The sequence below is a fragment of the Parus major genome, chromosome 5, assembly GCF_001522545.3.
Source record: "Parus major isolate Abel chromosome 5, Parus_major1.1, whole genome shotgun sequence".
Lineage (NCBI taxonomy): Eukaryota > Metazoa > Chordata > Aves > Passeriformes > Paridae > Parus > Parus major.
The window spans coordinates 46,726,477-46,747,117 of record NC_031774.1 but is presented as its reverse complement, the minus strand read 5'-3'; the positions used below and the strand labels follow the sequence as shown (position 1 = coordinate 46,747,117).

At 39.2% G+C, this 20,641-nt stretch overlaps 1 protein-coding gene across 12 annotated transcripts in view; it reads right to left on the bottom strand.

Annotated features, from left to right (window-relative positions):
- UNC79 (unc-79 homolog, NALCN channel complex subunit) overlaps positions 1–20,641 on the bottom strand; it is a 105,805-nt gene that overhangs the window by 59,292 nt on the left and 25,872 nt on the right. For all 12 annotated transcript variants that reach the window (XR_004497886.1, XM_015631734.3, XM_015631733.3 and 9 more), the window contains 17 exons: positions 20,605–20,633; positions 19,327–19,556; positions 18,844–19,015; positions 16,442–16,672; positions 14,665–14,855; positions 13,706–13,829; positions 12,302–12,442; positions 10,785–11,009; positions 9,963–10,190; positions 8,459–8,600; positions 7,981–8,060; positions 7,748–7,896; positions 6,552–6,709; positions 6,036–6,217; positions 4,567–4,768; positions 2,771–2,950; positions 1,625–1,690 (listed from right to left, as the gene is read on the bottom strand). Coding sequence is in view for 11 of the 12 variants with exons in the window: in XM_015631734.3 (XP_015487220.1) it covers positions 1,625–1,690; positions 2,771–2,950; positions 4,567–4,768; positions 6,036–6,217; positions 6,552–6,709; positions 7,748–7,896; positions 7,981–8,060; positions 8,459–8,600; positions 9,963–10,190; positions 10,785–11,009; positions 12,302–12,442; positions 13,706–13,829; positions 14,665–14,855; positions 16,442–16,672; positions 18,844–19,015; positions 19,327–19,556; positions 20,605–20,633 (2,730 nt within the window). In the remaining variant the exon portion in view is untranslated. The remainder of the gene's footprint in view (positions 1–1,624; positions 1,691–2,770; positions 2,951–4,566; positions 4,769–6,035; positions 6,218–6,551; positions 6,710–7,747; positions 7,897–7,980; positions 8,061–8,458; positions 8,601–9,962; positions 10,191–10,784; positions 11,010–12,301; positions 12,443–13,705; positions 13,830–14,664; positions 14,856–16,441; positions 16,673–18,843; positions 19,016–19,326; positions 19,557–20,604; positions 20,634–20,641) is intronic.

Sequence of the window (20,641 nt, the reverse complement as noted above, 5' to 3'; positions counted from 1 at the left end):
ATGCTTCATCATCCCAGCTATGATCCCTATCAATGAAACTCTCTCAACGACTGCCCAGGATACAGTAGAGAACATAGGAACAAATACATGATCCTGGTGTTTAATCCATACAGAATGCACACTGAATTCAGCTTTCATTTGGACTGTGCAAGGATGACTGTTTTAGATCTAGAAAGAACAGATGAGCATGAAAATTGGTTCATTCAAGGGCTATGTATAAAATACATGTTTTTCTACAACAGATGTACGGTCTCTGTTTAGGAGCCAATCAGTTCCTTAGCAGAATCAGATATCCTCAGTACCCCAACGCAGTTTGAAACAAACCTCAAAAAAATGTTTTTACAAACATTTAAGCTTTTAGGAAGAAATCATAAATATTGGGCAGGAGAAAAAAGGGACAGTAATTAGTCTTCTAGTTCCCAAATCATCTGTCATATTCTGAATCATATTGTCAGAATTTTCTTGAGATTAGTAGTTACTAGATACATTAAGCATTTTATATACACATTTTTAGTGGAAACTTTGTTTTAACCTTAGGTGATGAAACACCTAAGCCTGGAAAGTAAAGTGTAGAAATACCAAAATGCATCTAATAAAACCACAATGGGTAACAATGCCTACTGTGAGATTGACACTTCTTCTGCAACAAATTCCTTTAAGCCCAGTATTTAGCAGGTGGTTGGTGCCATTAAATGAAGAACAATCATCAAATGATATACCTGCTTATTCCATCATTATGTTGCTTTTTCCCTCTGTGATCCTGTGACAACCCACACATATGTTCTGTAAGGAACTGGTTGATTTCCAGCTCCCACTGGGCTTGCACAGCAGGGCTATATCCTGCAAATTCAGAAACTCCCCTATTTCATTTCACAGCTTAGTCAGCTCTCACAGTGACAAGTATCTTCCTTTCAGCTAATCATTGAATAAGTTGATATATTTTGATTAGGAATTTGCATCTGTTGGAAGTATTCCAAATCTGAAGACAGAACATGAAAAGATCTGAATCTGACATCTTTTCACTTCCAAGTCACCAATCTACACAGCACTCAGAGCAATAATGTGGCTACTGTCAGTAGCCACATTATTGAGAGATTACTTGAATCCTGCTGTGCTGCTATTCTACAGAAGCCTGACAGGAGGGTGACATCCTCAGAAAATACCAGTAAATACAAAATAAGGGACTTGAGATATCTATAAGCCTGCAGAGGAGACAGGTAATATACAGTACTGACAGGCAAAAAGATTCCATCTGCTGTCTTTAAAACTTGAAGGACTCAAAGATCCGACTCAAAAATCAAACTCAAAACAGGTGACCCATGGGGCCAGGCCAGAAAATATTTACTTGTGGGCAATCAAACACAGGAGGGTGAGGCACTGCTGGCAGCTGACTGACTCTGAACAACCATCTCTCAACTCCAAAGTCTTACTTATAAGGCAGCTTTCAGTACAGTCTGAAAGCAAAGCTTCAATTTACACTTTTTGGAACCATGCTGAGATGTGATTCACTCTGCCATTTAGACAACTTCCATCTTGTGTAAGTTTATCTCATGATTCAGCAAGTCAAGAGTTAGAGCCTTCCTCTTCCTGTTCCATCAAAACACACCTCCTTTTTAACACCTACCTGGTGTTTGCTCTGGTGTTCCTCCAAGTGTTGGTGCAGACTGCTCATGTCTGGTCAAACTCACAGCTTTAAAAAAAACAAGAGCAACTCTGTTTAGTAAGGCAGCACTGACATCTTACACTTAACATATATTCAGTGCTAGCACATTTATGTTCATTTACTCATGCACTGTTGTCAGGCAGTGACTGTAACTGCTTGGAACACGTCACTTGTGTGCCCTACAGATTTTGTACAACTTGTTCAATAACCCTAATTTTCTCCATCATTTAATTTTGTCGGTACAAGAGTCAGCACACAGGCAGCTGACCTGTGCAGCATCAGTAATTGGTCATGAAGGATTACCTAAGAATCCCAAAATATTCTGCAGGAATGTGTTGGAAAGAATATATATTGCAGTGTTGGAATGTCCAGAAGAGACAAAGATAGCTTTGAAAAGAAAATTACCTTTTAAGTTAACAGTTCACTAGCACAGCTTTGAAAGTTTCATCAGTTCCTATTATATGGGTAAGAGCAATGAGAGGTCCAGTTTATATCCAATGAATATAAAGACTAATCTGCGTTTGCAAAGTTCTCTGAATGAGAACAACCAAGCTTTATTTTTGCTTGGAAAGGTATCTGCATGGCACTTCATACAATCCTATGGTTTTCCAGCACCTAGGTCCTCCTGTAGAAGCCAGCAGGAAGCATGTGTTGCATAGACATTGTTTCCCTAACAACAGAATTCTGAATATATTCAAAAACTTATTTGAGACATTAACAGCTGTTTTTAAGATGTCTAGCATATGCTGCATGCACTGATTAATAATTATAATTAATAAATATATTAGTAATAGAGGAATTTTTCTGTAAAATCTGTATCTAAGACAAAACTACTGCATATTAGCCACAAATAAAAATTAAGATCGAGAAAAGACAAACTAGTTTGGGAGCATTTTATTCTGGCATTTTACACAGACACATCTAGACACATTCTTTGTTAAACTCACTAACTTGTCATTATCTGAGTAATACCTAAAGAAGTCAGACACTTGAATTTGCCATCCCAATTGGATAAATATTGACAACTACAGTGTGCACCCATCAACGGGATATGATCCCAGGGGAGAAGATACAGGTGTGTCACAGAAACAGAAATTGATACTCAACGAATTTTGGTGGTTAAGGTTTCTGGAAGGGAGAGCGCTCTCTTGGACTCGGCGGGTCCCTTCACACTGTCCCTCAGGGAGCGCACGCTCTTCTGACGGTTACGTGCGAAACGAGCCCTCTTGATCTTCCACATTGCCGCATCACTGAGGTTGGCCACATTTGTCCGGACAGCAGTGATAGCTTTGCAAATGCAATGGACCAAGTTAGGATTCATTCCACAGCATGGGGAGCTCCTACTGCTGCCAAGTGCCAAATGCAACTGGGCCCCGGGTCCCACTCAAGCCAAGAAAGTTTCAAATGGGCCCATGGGGTCCATCTGCAAGGCACTCATTTGCATGCTCTCATTCTGAAAACCATAAAACCCAAAAAGGCATAACTGTGTTAAAAAATTTTATGCTCTTATTTGGCCAAAAAGAGATTCTTGAAACCAAAAACTGAATTTCAGGCTAAGAGAATATGAGGTGCTCCTATTTAAAAGGGCAGAAATCTCACAAGTATGGATCACATTTAGTGCACTCATACCTAACCAGGGCCTCTAGTTTTCCCTTACTAACCTCCTGTTCTGCCTGCACCTACCATCCTGATTCTGAACTCAAAACACCTGTGAGTGTTGATTATGGAGTTACAGTGGTGTTATCAGCAGTATCACTGCATGTCTTAATGTGATCACCAATACTTTTCCATACTCATTCCTACAGTGCACTGGAACCCTTTGAGTTTAATCATCTGAGTGACTGAAGTCAGTGAGCCCATTCTTTGCATCACCCATCTCCTTGAAATGCCAAAGAGAAAGCTTAAAAATAAATCTGAAAATTATCTTCTGCTTATTTTAAATCACTCAAAAATATTCCTGTTTAAAGATATTGCCCTGTATTTCCAGCCAGAGGCGTTAAAAACTAAGGACATGACTCCCTCCTCAGGCCACAGTAGCAGTTCCCAGCATTGGGTCAAGCTACTCACATATGAAGAAAAGAAAATACCTTTGCAGTTCCACCCCTCTCCAGTGGAGCAGTCATAGCACCTAGACTTTTTTAGGCACTGGGCTCCATGCAAACGTAGAAGGAAGCATTAGGCTGCTGAGGGAACATGCACTGTTCAAACAGCTGTTCCCAGCTCCTCCAGGAAAATCAGATGGAAATAGATCTGACTCATAGGCCACCACTTGGGTTAGGAAGTTTTCAACTATTCAGCATTCTAAAAAATGATGCATGAATTAATTTTTAGTACCTCTCTAGTGAAATGAAGGAGATTTGGTTTCTCGTCAAGAAACCAAGTAGGAACAAACATTCTAAAACACGTGTCACTGCAAAAATAGTTAACTGAGCACTGGCTCTAGGAGTCCATGTATCTCTTATGCTGTGCCCCATACATTGGGGCTTTTTTGTGGGTTAAACAAGTCCCAGGGCTGACTTTGTACAGACCATCACAGGACAGCACTGAGAATGATGTGGGACTTGGAGAATAGCAAATGTCACTACTTCAGAACTTCTAGAGTGCAACAAGTGGGTTAATGTGGGTTGCAGGTGATCATAGAACCAGATCCCAATTCAACCAAGGCTGGCAATCACATCCTAGTGAGAGCTAAACATGACACCCAAACGTGCAACAGAATACAGCCTAATCTGTATTCAGGAAATAAAAAACATTTACTTCAATTTATTTTATTTTGGCTTGAAAGGTTACTCAATTTCAGAGAATTTATACACGTGAGACCTGCAACTCTCTCAGACTCTCGCAGGCAGCTAGAATTTCAGAAGCCAATAAAAAGTGATCAGTTTTATTTGAATTCTGCTTACTTGTTGGGAAAGGAAATTCTTTGTTGCAGTCCAGATGAAGCTGTGCCTCCAAAGACAGGGTCTCAAAGCGATTCACAAAGAACTCCCAGCTCAAAGCTGGGATATCTGCTTTTAGAAAATGAAGTAGCAAAAGCTTACTAAGAATTGTGGGCCTGTCCTTGACAACTGTGTCAAACTGGAAATCAAGGCAGAGGCAGAGACCCTATAGAGGGAAACAAAGAAAACAACACATAATTGAGATATGAGATCTTTTAAGGATATTTTAAATTGAAGGGATGTCAAAGCTCATAACTTCTCCTGTCAGTTAGTGCAGGATCAATGTTTAGCTCCTTTTTCCTACCAAGTCCTCTAAATCAGAACTAATGCTACTGATATCAGAGGGAAAGTAAGGTAAGTAAAGAGATAACTAAACATCATATTTTGAATGTAGAATTTTCTAAGATTTTGAGTAATACAAAGGTACAGGCAAAGTTCTATTCTACTGCATATTTGGTAAACAATATCAAAGTACTTAGCTCACACTCTCCAGCTGAGAAAAATGTTACATTTAGGTAACTGAATCAAGACATTAATTGCAAGAGTGAATCACCAAGGCTAAACGGGGAAGAAAGATTACATTTTGAAGTGTATTAGAGGCACCTTGCCTCAAAATTCTTCTGTAGATTATCTGCACCAGAATCTTCTCTGTAGTGCCAAGATTTAAGTTTGAGAAGAAAGCCCCAATATTGAATATGAAGGTCCAGGGTACTGGTCTCATTGAACCCAAGTACAGTAACAGTGTCATTGAAATCAAGTTCTCAAAACTATTTTGAAAGAGTACAAAATTGAATTGAACTAGCAAATATTAAGAGCTTTTTTAGGCAGTAACCTGGAACTATTTAAAATACATATTCATTCTATTCTCCAGGGAACTAGCACTGAATTGTTCTATGAGATCTATTTTTTAAAATATTTTAATCTTTTTTTATCTTTTCTTGCTTACATATCTGCTTAATCGTGTGATTGGCAGGCTCACCTTTACATGGCTAAGTAAATCTTTAAAAGATCAAAAGCATGTTTGGTTTTGCTCAAATGTATTTTCTCACTGTGAACTCAGCAGGGTCTCTTAATACTTAGAAATGCATTTTTTTAATTGAAAAATATCAAATTATTTTCAAATAATCAAAGAAACATTTACAGTTTTCTACAACAGCAGTTCAAACAGAATACTAATCCACTGCAGTCATTAAAGTATTTATGGTTGGACTTGATCTTAAAAACTAATTTTTCCAATGTATATGGTTCTGTGATTCAAAGTTGGGGGTAGGGCAGTATCATTTCCCTTGGCTATTCTGTGCATATGTAAGCACCAAGACCAATAACTCTTGCCTAAAGAGGTATTAGCAGTGACTGTGATGCTGCACATCTGAAATCTAGGTGAAAATCCAGTTTCCCACTGGAATGTATTTTTCCCCATGTAGTGCACCCACCTGTAAAGCTGGCCTCTTTATGGTGTCAAGTAACAGTCCAGCTCTTGTAGCCACTGCTGGGTTGACATCTTCCACAGCAGTCAGGAAACAGCAGAATGCATGAGCCAAAGAGTACTTCAGTAGGTGGTTTTTTGTCACAGAGTGGATATCCAAAAATCTGCACAACACAGCCACTTTCTCAACTGCAGCAGCGAGACAACAACATACTCATTTAGGCAATGGTTTATGTACTAAGTAATACACATTTCCTAGAAATATGCACAGCTGAGAAAGTAACAATGAAAAATAGCTAGAAAGAGTTGTAATTTTGATTTTTATTATCCAAAATGTCTCATCTTCTCCTCTATTTTACTGCACATGGTTGTGCCATAGTTTAGCACCGAAATATCTTCAAAACTCTCAAAAGCAGAAAAAAATATCATCATCTATTATATGTCTCCTCAGTTACAGCAGAGAAACCTCTACTTCTTCAGAAAAGAAACAAAGAGAAAAAAAGAGTACATTTCTCAGGCCTACCTGCTTCAAATCTCATCTTCCAGTCCTTACTGTTAAAATTGCTGTTTATGATTGTCCAGAAAATGTCAGCTCCATGAGGAAGCGAAAGTGCATGAAGAAGAAGTGGGACTGCCAGGGAAGAAAGCTGAGAGAACTCAGACTTCACAACTCCCCATAAGCTAGCAAGACAAAAGAGAGCAAGCTTGCTTATAAAGACACTCCCTTAATATCCTTTCTTCTAAATGTAAAGAACTTTCCATGAAATTCTTTTTGAGCCATGCTGGGCATTTACATGAATACGATGGAGTGGATTGTAGTAAAAACTGTAGGAAAACAGTTACTTGCAAATCTTCAACTACAGCATTTTTTCTTGAAAATCCAGGTTCAAATATTCCCCACTTTGAAATATTTAATTTTGAAAGAGTTTGCCTAATTCAGGGCACCTGCCACGGAACAGAATCTGTGCTAAAAATTAGGAGTTTCAGCATGACCAGCTACACCACAGAAGACACAAGAACTGTCTTAGCACCACAGATCATGTGCATCCATGAATAACTAAGAAGTTGGACATTCAAAATCTGCTGGTATTTAGATTCAGGACAGATTCTCTAGGATACTAAAACCATAAGTCTTGGGAGATGCTTGGTGAAATTGATACAGAGCAGCTGTTAAGTGCTGACAAACACTATTTCAGAAGATCATATGCTGATGTTTACTCAGCTAGTTTTCTGCAGAAGTCCCCTTCTCTATAGAGAATCTTAAAATGCACAGATTTCAATCCAATTCACTCTAAGTAAACAAACTTCCCGTCTCTCATAAAAATGAGGTAAAATACTATTGTTCTCTCAGCTTTAATGCTAAGGCCCTATAAACTGTGTGCGTGCCTCCACAACATCCTTCATTTTATTTTGTAGAGTACAGGAAGATACATCAGTCTCAGGTAATGGTATTACTGAATATGAGAGACTCTGACTCATTGCAAAAGAGGTGATTCACAATGGAGTAGCCATAATGCACAATGCAGGGTTACCTTGATTTAATTAACATCTTAATTAGCCAGTGCAATAACTTCTATACAGGTTTCTTAATCTTTCCACACTTTTCTACCACTCTTGTTAGTTTTCCTTAGTAAACTTGCAAATTCTTTGACACTAATAGCAAATGTATACCTGGAGAACCAACAAAGTATGAAGACAAAATGTGCAATAAAAACCTACCTTGCAATCAACATGTGATCTTGAATATAGGCAAGAAATTGTGGATGATCTTTTCTTGCTATATACAGGCATTCCCCATGAAGACACAGGATCTTCAGACAATTCAGCATGTTAAAAAGAATGTCTGGTTCTTCAAACCTTGACATTTCCTGTGTAAACAGATGTTCCTCTCTCAACAAAATGACACCACTTCACCAACAATACAAACTAAACTAACAAATAATCAGTGTTACCTGCAATATAGTGTATATGAGCTTCAAGGTAACTGGAAGTTGCTGATAACAAAACTTCCTTTCTGTGTCATTCTTTATTGCTGTTAAAAATGTAAGATACCAACAATATTAAAATTACTGTATCTATGAATTCAAAATGAAACCAAAGAATGTTAAGGTGATAAGAGATAAATTAATTCTAGGCACGTTAACCCTGCAGTCAGTAAAGTTAGCATAGCATGGAATGTAGCTTCTAATATTTTTGCTACTTTCTATGTTCAAAAAGCCAAGACTTCTTTTAACACTTTTGGGAGACAGTCACACTTGCCATCAACTTATTCACAGGCTATTCAATTAATACACTGAAAGAATTAAATGCATGATTAAAAAAATGTGACTGTGCACTGTTGGACTTGAAAGACTGCTTCAGAAACTTGTATATGAGCATAAGCATTTATTTTAAAGCCTTACTGCAATAACCTTTTCAGCCTCTACCTACCAGCATTTTCTGTGGTCTCTGTGTGATTTCCTGGGTTTTCTCCGTGCTTTGGTGCTGATTTGTCTTCCTCTTCTCCTTCAGTTCCTATAATAAACTCAGGTCTAGTATACAGAAGACTATCCTCGAGGTTATCTGTGGGCTCCTTTAAGAATATAATAAGTTAAATACATTTCTTGATGTTACCTACATATATGAGGCCATATCCTGCTGTCTAAGCTACATTTAATGTGACAAACTGAGCTCAAATGAGGCAGACTTTGTTTAGTTCCACGTACATTTGTACACTCAAATTACTTGCATATCTAATATTTTGCATCAGCAAAATCATACTGACAAAAAGAGTGTGTTTCAGACACTGATTCAACAGAAACTGTATATCCATATTGGAGCTGAGGTAGATTCAATCAATGGGCCAATACTTAACCAAGTTTGTCATCCTTGCCTGGAAGGAGTAAGAAACAGGGGCAGGATGTTTCCTGCAGTACTGTGGAGTTACAAGCTATGGGGCAGGACATACCTCAACCACCTTCTCAGTGAAAATTGTAAACCCCAGGCTGGAGCTACTTCTGCCTGTGACAAGGAGCTCAGGATTAAAGGTTCCCATTATGACATTTATGTTGTAAATTTCAGGGTGAATTCTGGAAGTGTCCCAGCACCCAAAAGAGTGCACTAATTCTCAGTTAAGATGAGAATCTGTACTGGAGGGGCATGAGATGATTTTTCAGGCACAAGTTATTGAACACCATGTGCAAAATATCTACTTCTAGCGTATACATCAAATGAAATTCTGAAAATTTGACACATAAAAAGGCACCCCTCCACTGAAGAAAAAAAATAGATTAATAAAAATCTGCTACTAACATGCCACAGCAAATGAGCGCCAGAGTAAATGGAATGATGCCTTCTTCTCAACTACCAGAGGGAGCAGTTACATATAAAGACATCCAGCTTAAAATAAATTCATCAGGCCACCACCACCACAGGAAATGCTCCAATTCTTCTGCAAAGCTACAGAGAACTTTAATGAAGACTCGTGACTGGAGAGTACGTATCTGGGTCTGATATTCAACCTGAAATAAATTCCCACAGTGCTCAGCATTTCAAACAGTCAAGCTCCAGCTAAGGCTTGCTCACTTGACTGATTCACTCAAAATCATTAATCATTTTGAAGTATCCACTCTTTGCTTTTAACAAAAGGTAAGGACTAACACTTCACATTTTATTTGAGACACAGTAGGACTGGAGTGATGCATTTCCAAAGTGAAACAGCACTTCAGTGTTCATGGGGGAAGAATTCATGGTGGATGAATATTGCCATCTTTCCTGGGTTCTTCGAATCCATTCAAACTTAGGAAATCTTACAGCACAATGGCATTTTGCTTTAACCTCCTGAATCCTTCATGACAAAAGTCAGTGCAGCTTTGCTCCCTTGATCACAATGAAATGAGAATAGTGAAGGAGTTTCAGCACACCAATAATGCAGACCCTTTCCTGCTCTACTTACCACAAGCCTGATTTCTTCCTTTGGAGCAAGCTGTTCCAGCAGCTCAAAACCCAGCTGGTAACACAGAATGCTGGACTGGCACAGACCACATTCAACTGCTTTTTCATCTTTCTGACAGGTGTGAGAACCACCCCAGGGTGCCTGAAACACATTGTTTATGATGGATATTATATCTTTTGAGATGCTGTTCTCTAAGCCCAAAGTGACACCATCATCCTGGAGTTCCATCTGAAAGAAAGTGAAAATAGTAAGGATTCATTATTCATTTAAAAGGCAGAAGTCCCATCTGTCTGCCTCTTCCTAAATTTCTGCTAGTTTTATATTACAATACTGGAAAGAATCTGAGATAAACTGTAACTCAGATTTTTAAGTTCCTACTGGTGTTGAGGCCCAAGTTCAAACAGCTAGAGTAAATAAACAATTTCTAGCACAGAATCCATTAATTTTACCTGGAGACTGCCATACAAAACACTTGTCCTTGGATTCACAATGTAGAAACTTAGATATCCAAAAATTATGTATCTAACCTAAGCTTATCAACAAATCTCTGCCTCTAGGCTGTAAAAATAAACAAAACTCCAAAGAAAAGTTCCTTTCGCTAGTGTCAGGTTAGTATCTAACCTGAATGTGGAGGTGTCTAACTTCTTTGAACATGAACCTATAATTTCTACAGAGATAAAGACAGATGACAGCTGTACTGGGATTTAAATGCCTTACACTTCATGCCAGGCCCTTAGCAGAAAGAGAATCAACACAGAAGAGCAAAAAGTGACTACAGAACTTCGGTGTTCTTTCACATGGATGTATTTCTTCTGCAAGTACCTGCTTCAGGATTAGATCAAACATCAGAATGAAGCAATTAAGATTCATTTCCTCATCTTCACACTCAAAATCAATTGCTTTCCCACTAGGATGTCCAAAATTCTTGAAAGGGCTGTGAAAAGGACTACTACGTATTGGACTCCGAAATGGGCTCTGGAAGGGGCTTGGGAAAGGACTCAGCATGTTGTGCTGAACTCTGCGCCCAGGGTCAGAAGCAACGCTTACCTGAAAACATAAAAAAATCAACATGTCCAAATGACTGTCAGACATTTAAGCAATCTCATTCTATATGAAAATGCCAAAAAAAGCAAGAACTCTGACAGGCTTGCCACTCCCTTCTGTAGCTTTTTTGCAAAATATACAGGTGTCCCTTAACACCATTGAACAACAAGATACAATGGGAGGACAGGAACCATATTCTGACCAGATGTATTCTCTTAAGCTATGTGGTTGACATTCATTATGTTATTCCTACTAAGGAAAATTTCAACATCAAAAACCAAACTGAAAGTTGGTACAGGCAGTAAAGCAGCCATCAGGTTACAACAATCTGCTCTACAGTGCATGGACACTGACTTTTATAGCAGGAGGTTAATAAAGGAGCCCACCTCAAGAGAACTATGTTAACTAAGGATGTACAGGTAGCTGGAAATGAACTAGACACAATGGCAATAAGCTATGTATGTCTGCACTGATTTATTCCCACACCACAGCAGGTCATCTAAAACACCCTGAGAGCTTCTAGACATTGCAGGGAGAGACACACTTAGATGACACATGAGGTCTGTTTTCAGGCCAGCTATGGTCTGAAAGACCAGAGAGCAAATTTGCCAATTTCTTCTGCTTAGTTTAGAAGTAATCAAAGGCTAGGTGTGGCAGTGCTCTCTGCAGACCTACATCAGAAGACCAGCAGAACACATGTAAGGATTCATCAACTGCTTAGATGCTGCAGTTCCTTAAATCTAAAGAATCAGGTCTTTCAAGCAACCTTATTCCTGAAGTTAAGTCACATCAGACCAATATGAGTAGTCCCTACGGATTTGTACATGCTTTCTTCTAGACCATAAGCCTTTGACCTTTCTTCTAGACCATAAGACAAATTTAGATCAAATTCTGCATCTTTTGCATTTGAGACAAATATGCAGGGTACCAGAAATAAATTCTGCTCTCTCATCCTTTTAAAACATACCTGGGCTCACCAAATTCATACCAGAATACAAAAGTTGTTCTGGATGACCAGCTGTCCATAACAATTTGTTCCTAACAGTTATTAATAGAAGATGCAAAGAATAAAAAGGGTTGGAAAAGATACCACATTCCTACCTGTAAAACCTTTACATTTTTATATGATAGAGTGATATTAACTGAAGTCATTCCAATGTTCTTTCATTTTCAAAATGTACAGTGTTTTCAATCAAATGTTGACATATTGAAAGTTGATTTTTAATTTTTTATGAGGACTCTATTAGAAAGACTGTTATAAGCAAAAAAAAATAAGCCAGATAAATAAAAGTTACCCTCCGAGCTGCAAGATTTCCTGCCAGTTCACTGACTCTTGATTTTCTTTGATTTGCTAATTCTTTTACAGAATTAACTCCATCAGAAAACATGCTGATTAGTAACTGAAGAGGAACAACAATGTCAAGTTCAGACAACACCTGAGGAAATACAATAAATAAGAAAGCATGAGTTTCAAGTTGGATCACAAACACCAGCTACTTTATATGCATTTTTGTAACACAATCCTCAGTTCAGCAAGTTCTGTGCATTGAATTTTGGGATTCAATGAGGTGACGTGCAAGCTTACATTTCTGTTAGAATCAGGGCAGAATAAAACAGGCACTTTCAAAATAGCTGTTGGCATCCACGTTGTGCACCTCAGGATCAGTTTTATGCACAAACACACAGGGATGTGAGGTTATTCCACAAAAACATTTCTGTAAAGCAGAAGTATTACCAATACTTTAATGAATAATTATTTATTTATTATTCATTAAAACTGAATTCCTTTTTTTATTCTAGGAATCTGGTCAGAATAGTAGCCTACAGGTGTCAACATAGTGACAGGATTCTTAATTGCACATCACTTAAAGAACATTCACAATCTATTATGCCATCATCACTCAGATAAATAGAAGCTCATTTGTACTTGTCATGAAGTTTTATTAATTCAAGAAAAATCTAAAAAAGTCATGCTCTATTTGAAAACTCTGTATACCTGAAAACTGAAATTACAGTCAGGTAAATCGGTCTTTGCAGAGGCTTAATTAAAATAACCCTCAGCAGAAAAGAAGCAATAATGAAAAGTAGAGGTATTATTCTGAGGTGCTGTGGAAAATTTTATATCCTTTTTGAATTCATTGCCCTCAGCTGACATGATTATCCCTGTAGCTTTTAATATGAACATTGGGTGAATGCCAGCTTTATGGGCAAATATAGAACAAAAAGGGCCAGAGTAGCAGAAAGCTTGGTGGGTACAGAGCTAGTCTAATCCAGCTCTTCATATGCAGGAACAACTACAGCTGTTTCTGGAGTCTGGAATTAATTTTGGAATCTACAGACAGACCAATTTCTGTGGAGACGAAAAAGCAATGCTGCAAAAAAGTCAGCCAACTGAGTGGCCCTAAAGACTCAACTGACAAAGGTTAAAGAAATTCCCTGGCTTCCATTTTTAAAGAATCACAAAATTGTTTAGGTTAGAAAAGATCCCCAAGATTACCGAGTTCAACCTTTGACTGACCTCCACTTTGTCAGCTAGGTTATTGCTCGTGATGGGTTAGCAACACTCAGGATCTGTCTACAAACCATCCTCATATTGGAGCTAAGCAAAGGGCAGAAGGGGTGCATCCACTTTGGAAAAGCAGATTGTTTTTCAAAATTATCAGCTGTTTCAGTATGTCTTGTCAAGCAAGGACACTTACATGCAGCCAGAGCAACGCCTGCTCTTGCACAGATGATGGATACCCTGTGAATCGGCAGCTAATAAAGCCAAACATCTCCTCCAAGGAGAAAGGGAGAGGACAAAGCTCAGTGTCAAACATTTTGCTGAAAAATAAAACAAAAATGTAGCATCACTGAGTTAGCATGGCATACACTGTGTGAGATAGAACAGAAAACTGGCAGAAAGCTCATCTTACTTGCAGCCTTACCTTCCATGGGAGCTGAGCTAGGCTGCTGATAACACCTGTCCTGACTACACAAGGCCATCTCTGAATTTGGTGATACACCTTAAGAACTGACATCACATATGTCCAGTTTCACTTGATAGCAATACCTTTTCCAACATCCAATGCAAACTGGAAAATTTCTCAACTCACTAGTCCATTATTCCATGCTTGCACTAAAAAAATTTTCACCAATATCTACAAATATGAACTTACAGTTTCAGAGCCCTGTCATCAGTTAAAAGGTAATGTGAAGTTTTACCATCAAAGTCATAAATCACACATAAAATTATGACCCCGTCACCATTCCTATTCTGGTGTTTCCTTTGCTCAATAGGGAAAGATATTAGCTAAACAAATACATCAATGCCACTTCTACTAATCCCCACCATTTCACATCAACTGGACAGGAGGAGAAAGATGGTCCTTCCAACATGCTGCAGGAAGCACACTAAAAATGTGCCTTGCTCACACCAAAAAAGCATCCATGCAGCTGGCTCTTGATACAAAGATACCAGGAGCAATAAAAGAAAGCTTTCCCAAAGCTTAAATCCTTTATTCTAAACATAAGATATAAAAAAAAAAAATCCAAAGCATTCATTCACAGCTCTCTATTGCCCACATAGGTGTTTTAATTAGCTGTCACCATCTTACAATACTAAAATCCTCAAAAAACATATGCAAAACCAGAATGATTCCAACACATGCCTACATACCTCAGCACTTCCCGAAACTCTTTCAGTTGGTTATCGGGCACTTCCGTCCTTATAGCTTCCAACCATTCTGGCATGATACACTCCCACACTGACTGGTTTATCACGTTGTATGGAATCAAGCAAAGGATTCGATTCAGCCCTTCTTTTAATTGGGTTACAGCACTACATGATTTGTCCCAGTATCCACCAACCTGTGGGTATTTCCAAAAATTATACTGATGAACAGGATTTCTAGTCCCTGTAACTTGCTCAGTATCACAAATTTGCTCAGCTGGGAAATTTATGGAGGTGATCACTAATACCTGCAAGGCGGAATTTAGAATTCAGCCATAGAGTTGCACTGGTTTTTCCTCTTTCATTTGTCTGACAGTACACAAAAGCATTGTCCAAGACTTAAACGAAGTTTGCTCACTTCCAGGCCATGATTGAGTGTATTATTATTATTTACAATTCTCAAAAAAGCACAGATTTACTTGGTGAAACTTGCATCAATTTTTTGCTCTGGGCAATTTGCTACAGTGCTGGGTCTTTATTTTGAAAAACTTGGGTCTGTACAAGGTGTTCTTTCATGGGTGCTTGTTTAGGGTTTTTTTGAAGAAAGGTTCTAAGTGTTGGAAGCAAAAAAATATGCTTCTAAGTACATAAGTAATTGGCATACAGAGATTAATTACTCTAACTGACCTCAGCTCACATCTGCTGTTCCTGACTAATGGCCCTAGAGATGCCTGCTGTTTTGGCAGCAATTACTGGTAATCTCGGCCAGCAAACTATTTTTCCTTCATTCATCACAGCCAATTTCACGGCTATTTGTCTTCATGTTCCAGTGAAGCCTTGCAAATCTGGCAAGTTTTTGGTCTAGTCTTACGTATTGCAGTAGGAGGTAACAAAACTCAAAAGAGGGGTTGGATCCAATTAAAAAATCTGTAAGAAATTACAGTATGAGGTTCAGTCCCTCCTTTTCCCCTTAACCTCAAAGCCATGGCCTCTTTTGTTCAGTTTCTAACACTCGAAGCATCCATCCACCTCTCAAATTGCTTCAGCTGACCTCTGACCTTCCCACAGCCAGGTGTACCTTACAGCAACAGTTCAGAGTAAAACACACATCTGTGCTGGTCTGCACATGTACAGCAAATCCCATACATTAAGTCATGAAAAACCCATGGATGATGTTCATGTCTGATGTAATACATCACACGAGGTCTTTATAGCCCTTCGAGTCTAGCCACTTAATTTTAGGAAAGAAGCCCAACATGTCCTCTGGACATTTTACATGAGAGGCTCAGAAAAAGAGAGTCTTACAAAAACATGACTAAATGGTGAGTTCTGCCTCATAATTAATGGACAGAAAGAATGACTTTTTCCAGAAGAGGTTGCATCAATGGCTGCACTTAGGCACCCTGAATAACCTTCCAGGTAAATCTCTCTCTCCATCAGCAACAAGCAAACCATGTCAGACTGGGATCTTAATTGATCCTTTTAGCAAAGACAGGTTTGGGCACTTCAGCAGCATAATGCAAATGTGCAGCTATCAGAAGTGTACAGGATGTTTCAATACCTATAATATTCTTCCAACCTGCCTTCACATTAGTGTAAATAATGCCTACTTTCTAACACAGTAAAACTAAAAGTGCTATGAAGAGGAAAAATTCCCAAACTCCACTGCTCCCTCTACCACTGAGATTTCTTTGTCTTGTCAGAGCTGGGGAAGAAAAGGTAATTTTACTTAAGACTTAATCTCTGTAGCAAATAAGGGAGCCTTCAGATAAATCGTCCTTACCCTGGCAAACTCCATTGGCTTAGGAAGGAGACACATAACCATGACATCAAACCGGACATCACAAACTGTCTTCAACCACTTAGTAACAAACTGGGGCTTCAGCTTTTCAACCAGGCTACCAACTTCATCATCCATCATGTAAGCTGTAGAGTGAAACCACTGGAACACCATGCTAACCAGCCTTGCTAAACTTTCTGTGGGTGTATTCTCACTAGGAGTGCAAAGGCTCACCTGGAAGAGAAGAAACACAAACTTTCATTTCTAGAATTAAAGGTGGGAACTTCTTGTCTACTATATTTTGCATATTCTCAGAGTTATGAGGATGCAGATTACATAGGAGACAAATGAGATGATCAGTTTTACGTAGAGGTTGGTACAAGACAATTGACAAAATATTTCATAACCAGAAAATAACAATAAAAGGTACAAAAACCCAGGCACTGCATTTTTTTGTTTACTTTCAACACGGAAAAAATCAATATAAAGTGCTTTGACAGATTTCTTGGTTTGAACTTTAAAATTACTTTTAATTTCAGAAGGTACTGTAATACCTAGTAAAATAAATTATATACATACACACACATATATAAAATATACCAGATAAAAAGACAAGTCAAATCAAGATCAGGAAAAATTCTGAAAGAAAATGCCCACCTAATGTAGTAAGTGATCTTTACTTTACAAAACTATTCCAGTCTTGATTTTTTTTTTCCTCATTTGGGGCATGAATATGAGTTTTAAGTCCTCAGAAATTCCCACATAATGATTAACACTCTTCTCCCCTTCTCCACACTCTCTAAAATAATACCTGCACTGTAAAGCTGTCACAAACCTGAGACTTAGTTTCTACCCCAGTTCACAGGCCAGCACACTGCTAAGCCCTTAATTACCTGATGTTTGAGCTCTTGGTATGCTCTGGGGACAGAGGTCAAGTCAGGCTGCTGCACTGAAGGCAAAGAATGGATGACAGGAGAATTGAGAAGCTCCTTTAACCTATCAGCTATTGGTTGTCAATTCCTAGTGAAAGCTGCACTCTCAGCACTTGGAAACCTGAAACTGGTGACCAGAGCCTCGCAGCAAGTGAACAACAGAGAAATGTTCAAATCCTATCTGGAGAAACACATGGCAGCTCTCCTTCCCAGAGAAACCAGAATCCATTTAACCAATGTTTTTCCTCCGTTATTTTTCTTGAGATGAGGCACCTATTAACCCTCCTGCCAATTCAAAGTACAGTCTTCTACCTTATTGCAGGTTGGAGTTAAGATGTTTGCTTCCTTGTGCTTGGCTCAGTTGAGCATTAGCTCAAAGGCACTATTAGCAGCCCTCTTAGTAGGAACTCTTGGCCCCATCCAGTTTCTTCATGGAAGATAGTCATTTTATAAAGGAAAACAGCAACCCAAGATTTCTCACAACCTGTGTGGTCATCTCTGTCAATACCCACTACAGAGAGAGATCAAGAGATGTTCCAAGAATAGAATGGAGACTGAGTTCTTCCTCCCTGCCACAGACAGGTACATTTTGAATGTCAGGGATGAGGCATGTACAGAGAAACATAACCTGTTCCGTTTGCACCTCAATTCTACTTCTAGAAATAGACCTTCAGTCTTCATAAAACATTATTTGATGCAGAATAGATGCACGTGGTGCAGTAAAAAAAAAATAAAGTAATAGATGTTTTTAATTCTAGAACAACATTTAACAACAAAACCCACAAGATGTCAGAATATAAAGTTTATTCACGTGGTCCCTTGAAACTGCAGAGCAGCTTTTTCAGCACTATGGAATTCCACAACCTACCACCCTACCATCCAGAAATCATGTCTCTGTTTAGATAATGGATGAGGGGTTCGGCTATTTGCCCACCTTTCACTGGGTGACTGAATAGAGAGCCTAAGAAAGAGAATTCTCCTTAAGGAGAATTACAGAATGCAGTTTCTGAGGATCTATCAGGCTGCAGTGTGGCCTGCTGAGGAACTAGCCAGCAGCAGTCCTGCTGTTTTGGAATGATCTCTGGTAGCTACTGTGGGGGTACAGCTTTCCAGAAAGTGATGTTGAAAGCAGGAAGGTGAAATTTTTAGGGGCCTGCCTTTTAAAGTAAAAATAATGGCACTCACCAGGGGGCACTTGTGAACAGAGGCTGATATAAGAATTCAATTAAAACACTGAGAGTGAATAATTCTCTTATATACTTTGTAGCAGACTCAGAGCCAGGCAGCAGCTCCACCCAAACTAGTTATGAAATCTCCAAGTCTGACAGCTTCACAGGACAAATTTTTGCATACAAATCAGAGTAAGTCTCCAACTAAAGCCAAGAAGAAGGGTGAAAAAAATAAAAAGAGGTAAAACTGAGCTCAGAAAGTAGAGGCAAATGAAGAAGAGAGATAAAAGCAAGAACTTCTTACCAAGAACCATATTCCAAACTGGCTCAGGAGGCGTTGGTCATGCTTGTCATCATCTTTATTATCAAAGTCTGTGTTGTCCAGGGAGTGATGGGAAGAGGAGAGGCCCATCTGTCTCCTTTTGTTGAGTTCATGTTCCCTCTGCTCTGCATGAAACTCTGCTTCCTTCAGCAAGCTATAAAACAAGTTTGTGGTCAGTGAATGCACCTCTCTTGCAGTGGATACAGGTATCTAATCAAGAGTAACTAAATAAAGCCATATGATGTCACCACTTTCCTGAAACAAAACATCAAATCCTAGGATCCCAGGCTGACTTCCTCATCAGGCCGACACTCACACCTGAGCCATTCAGCAGCAGAAGTTCAGTGTCTGCTCTCAAATCATCCTGATGAAACTGAAATCCACCTGCACAAGATCCGCAGGCAATATTTCCATGAAAGCCCGATCCCGCTTCACGCGTGGCCGGCTCGCGAGCTGCCGTATTACCTGATCACAGCTTCCACGGTGCACACGAGCTCCTCTGCCCCGCACTCGCGGGTGTTGATGGGGGGAGGCGAGGTCTGGTACAGGTGTGTTTCTGCGGCCGCCCCCACCTCGCTGCTGTGGTGGTTGGAGTGGCACCTCTTGCAGTAGCGCACGGGCCTGTTGCCGTGGCGGCCGCAGCAGCCCGCAGAGAAACACGTCACCACTGCTCTTCTGACGTGGGAGCTGCAGTTCTGGAAAATAAAAAATTCTGGTTTATCAGGCCACAGGTATCAGGCAGTGCAACCGACAACAGGGATGAGAGTCCACACTAGGGAGCTGGCTCAAGTGTCGGCAATTTCCAAAATCACTCTGTGCAAGCACGCTGTGTGCAACCTCCTGATGCCAAACATCACTGACCTTCCAGAAAGATAAGCTCAGGACTAAATGCTGAGCCTGGACTTAAATGTCGGAGTTGCTCCTCTTCTAAAACACCAACCTGACATTTAAGTCATCAACCTCAACCTCCCAACTCAGAGCAATCTCTAAATTTTATAGTAGTTCTCTTAACACCTGCTTATGCTTCAGAAGGTCTTTTTTAAGTTACAGATAGCAACAGGTAGATCCTTAGGAGTGCAAAAAATGGTGCCACACTTAATGCTATGTAAGGATCTGCCTTATCATAGCAAATTGTGCAAGCCTTTGAAATAAGCACCTGAAATTTCTGCCACCTAGTAATCCAGCCCAACAGAAAACCTTTCTTTACCACGAGAACCAGAGTATGTTATACACTGTATTCCTTGCTATTAAAGTCCTATTAAAACACATCAGCTGGTATGTACTGCAAGCAGATTCTTTTTGTCAGCAATCTTTTTAGAGCCAAGCACTGAAGCTTTTCAGTCCATGTATTTTTAAAAATACACATTTTACAGTATGATTTTTGCCCAATTTAGGATTAATCCAAGACTTCAAGCAGATGAGAAGATATATAAACAGTCAGATTTAAAATTCTTCTCTTGTTCTATCCTCTTCGTAAGCAGAGTTATAGAATACAGAGTTCAGCTGCATAATTGGACTACTTTACTAATTTCCACTTAAACTAAAACCTACAACTCAAATCAACATTGTCAATTTTAACAAAAAGAAACCTGCTGCTGCTGAATTGTTTCCATCCACCAATAAATGCATTCATGGATAAATTGTGAAATTTTGGAATGGTACAAAGAACGCACTACACAGTAATGGAATGACATTACACACAACATCAAATCATGCCCCATCACACAAATGGCTGAATCTTACCTTCTTCTGACATATAGCAGAAATTTCAGCTGTAAGG